The 1,993-nt window shown below is 64.3% G+C and overlaps 3 protein-coding genes across 3 annotated transcripts, besides 3 other annotated features; 2 read left to right on the top strand and 1 right to left on the bottom strand.

The window, feature by feature from the left end:
* The first annotated feature begins 219 nt into the window (after positions 1-219).
* Positions 220-254: a microsatellite.
* Positions 255-562: 308 nt separating this feature from the next.
* On the top strand, positions 563-898 carry Tco025E_09574 (uncharacterized protein; the record flags this gene model as incomplete). Its single annotated transcript, XM_029376386.1, has 1 exon — positions 563-898. One exon carries the CDS (start codon positions 563-565, stop codon positions 896-898), a length of 336 nt encoding a protein of 111 aa, XP_029223870.1.
* Positions 899-1,252, bottom strand: Tco025E_09575 (uncharacterized protein; the record flags this gene model as incomplete). Its single annotated transcript, XM_029376387.1, has 1 exon — positions 899-1,252. One exon carries the CDS (start codon positions 1,250-1,252, stop codon positions 899-901), a length of 354 nt encoding a protein of 117 aa, XP_029223871.1.
* A 40-nt stretch (positions 1,253-1,292) lies between these two features.
* Positions 1,293-1,313: a microsatellite.
* A 61-nt stretch (positions 1,314-1,374) lies between these two features.
* Positions 1,375-1,409: a microsatellite.
* A 108-nt stretch (positions 1,410-1,517) lies between these two features.
* On the top strand, positions 1,518-1,991 carry Tco025E_09576 (trans-sialidase; the record flags this gene model as incomplete). The annotated part of the gene is made up of 1 exon (XM_029376388.1): positions 1,518-1,991. A coding segment is annotated over one exon (474 nt), but the record flags the coding sequence as incomplete, so codon positions are not given.
* Positions 1,992-1,993: the final 2 nt, after the last annotated feature.

Here is a 1,993-nt window from a genome sequence, read left to right on the forward strand (position 1 = left end):
TCTTGCTTTGCTTCGCCCACTCTCCCCACGGAGGGGCAGGCGCCACCCGCGGCTGTCGGCTGCTCCCGCCCAGAGACGCGCAGAGCGGACGGTTCTTCGTGCGCCGCGCAGAGGAGGCGGCGGGTGGGCGGGGCGACAGCACGCTGAGGTGCCGCCAATAAAAAGTGAGCGCTGCGTGGACAATGAGGGGGACGTATTGGGGTGGAGCGAACATATATCTTTTTGTTTTTCCTTTTTGTTTTTGTTTTTGTTTTCTGGAGGCGGAAATGCACGCGGCGCGGTGTTGGCGTGCGTGGCCAGCCGCATTTGTCTGCCTGCATCGCCTTCCGTTTTAATTGGTTTTGCTCTTCCGTAAGTCTTCTTTTTTGCTCGCTTTGTTTCTGCACGGCGATCGTGCGACTCACCGCGGGCTGGACCGCGACGCCGTGCCCGGTGTGGCTGCCGTGCTGCTTCCCTCCTGCCTCCTTCGCTGCGTGCGGGCGTGGCTGGTGATGTGCCTCTCTCTCTTTCCTTTCCTTTTCTCTCTCTGTGTGCCTGTCTTTGGGTGCCGTCTGCCGCGGGCATGCCGTGCGCCCCGGCGTGTTCGCCTTCTTTTTGTCGACTGCAGCGGCGTGGTGTGGAGGGCGGGCGGGGGCCTCTTTTTTTATGTGGCTGCGCTCGCCGTGGGGATGTTTTGCGTTGCCCCAGCCGCGCTGGGAGGGGCTTGTCGATTCCCCCGCGTGTTTGTTTGGGCGCCTGCAGCGGCGCCGGGGGGCAAAATGCGGGGCCCCAAACGCTGCTGCTCTGCCGCGTGTTTCTGCGGAGTGAACTCGTGCGGCTCGGCGCACTGGCGGGTTGGCGGTTGGGCCGACTGCGGGGACCGTGGCGGCTGCGGCAGCCCGTGCCCGTGCCCTGCTGATTAGTTGCGGTGCTCGGCGGCGGATGCATGCGGGCCGCTCGGGGCACGTGTTTGTTTTTTGCCCGGCAAGTTTGTTTGTTGCGTTGCCCGCCACGCGGCGGCGGTGCTGGCGCCCCGCACGAAGAGGAGCCCGCAGCTGCCGCCCCGCAGGAAAAGACGCGGGCCGCGGCACGCCCCGCCGGCCGGACGCGCGGCTTCCCCGCGGGCACCGTCACCCGCACCTTCGCGTGGCGGCGGGGGCACTTGGCTGCTCAACCGTCGCTGTGGGCTTCTCGTGCGGGCGCCGGACCGTCGCCTCCACCGCTCCCCGCATGCGTGGTCTGCGCTGCCCCCCACTGCCGCGCCCAAACCCATCGCCGCCGTCGTTGCTTTTTTCTCTCCACACTTATGTTCGCACACACACACACGCACACACGCCGAAGGAAAGAGACCAGTCACTACTCTGCGCTTTGAGGGCTCTGCAGTTGCCGCCAGCAACACATCACACACACACACACACACACACACACACTGAAGTGCCGCCTCTGCTGTCAGGGCACACACCACACACGCGTATACGGCAGTCTTGGCCCGAACGGATTCACCGCAAGGAGGGAAGGAAGAGAAAGAGAGGCGCAACATGTCCTGGCATCTGCTTTCTGCCGCGGTGCTGCTGCTGCTTCTCGTGGCGTTGATTTCTTGCGGCAGCTGTGAGGCGGCGGCGGTTGCTGCGGGGAGTGGGCCACAATCGGCACAACAACCGCCATCGACAGTTGTGCTGTTTCAAAAAACGGAAGATCCGCAGTCGAGTGGAGTTCCAGCTTTGGCCGGTCTGACTGAGAGGAAAAAAGTGTACGGATTCGCCGGTCACTCCCTTGTGCATGCGGGTGGAGTGACGGTGGCCCTTGCCAAGGCCCGCTACGGCCCTGGCCTCATTTCCGACGTTGGGATTTGGGCGACGTGCATCAGCTGCAGCGGCGGGAGCAGCGGCTGCACTCCGCTGGCTACTGTTGCTGATGCTGCTGGAAGTGGATGTCAGTGGGCTAAGGCGGTGCCTAACGGCGGCGAAGGGCAGAGCGGCCCTCTTGTCTTCCGCTACGGCCCCAGGGCGGTTGT

Source organism: Trypanosoma conorhini (genome assembly GCF_003719485.1).
Source record: "Trypanosoma conorhini strain 025E chromosome Unknown Tco_14.4_contig_01178, whole genome shotgun sequence".
NCBI classification, from domain to species: domain Eukaryota; phylum Euglenozoa; class Kinetoplastea; order Trypanosomatida; family Trypanosomatidae; genus Trypanosoma; species Trypanosoma conorhini.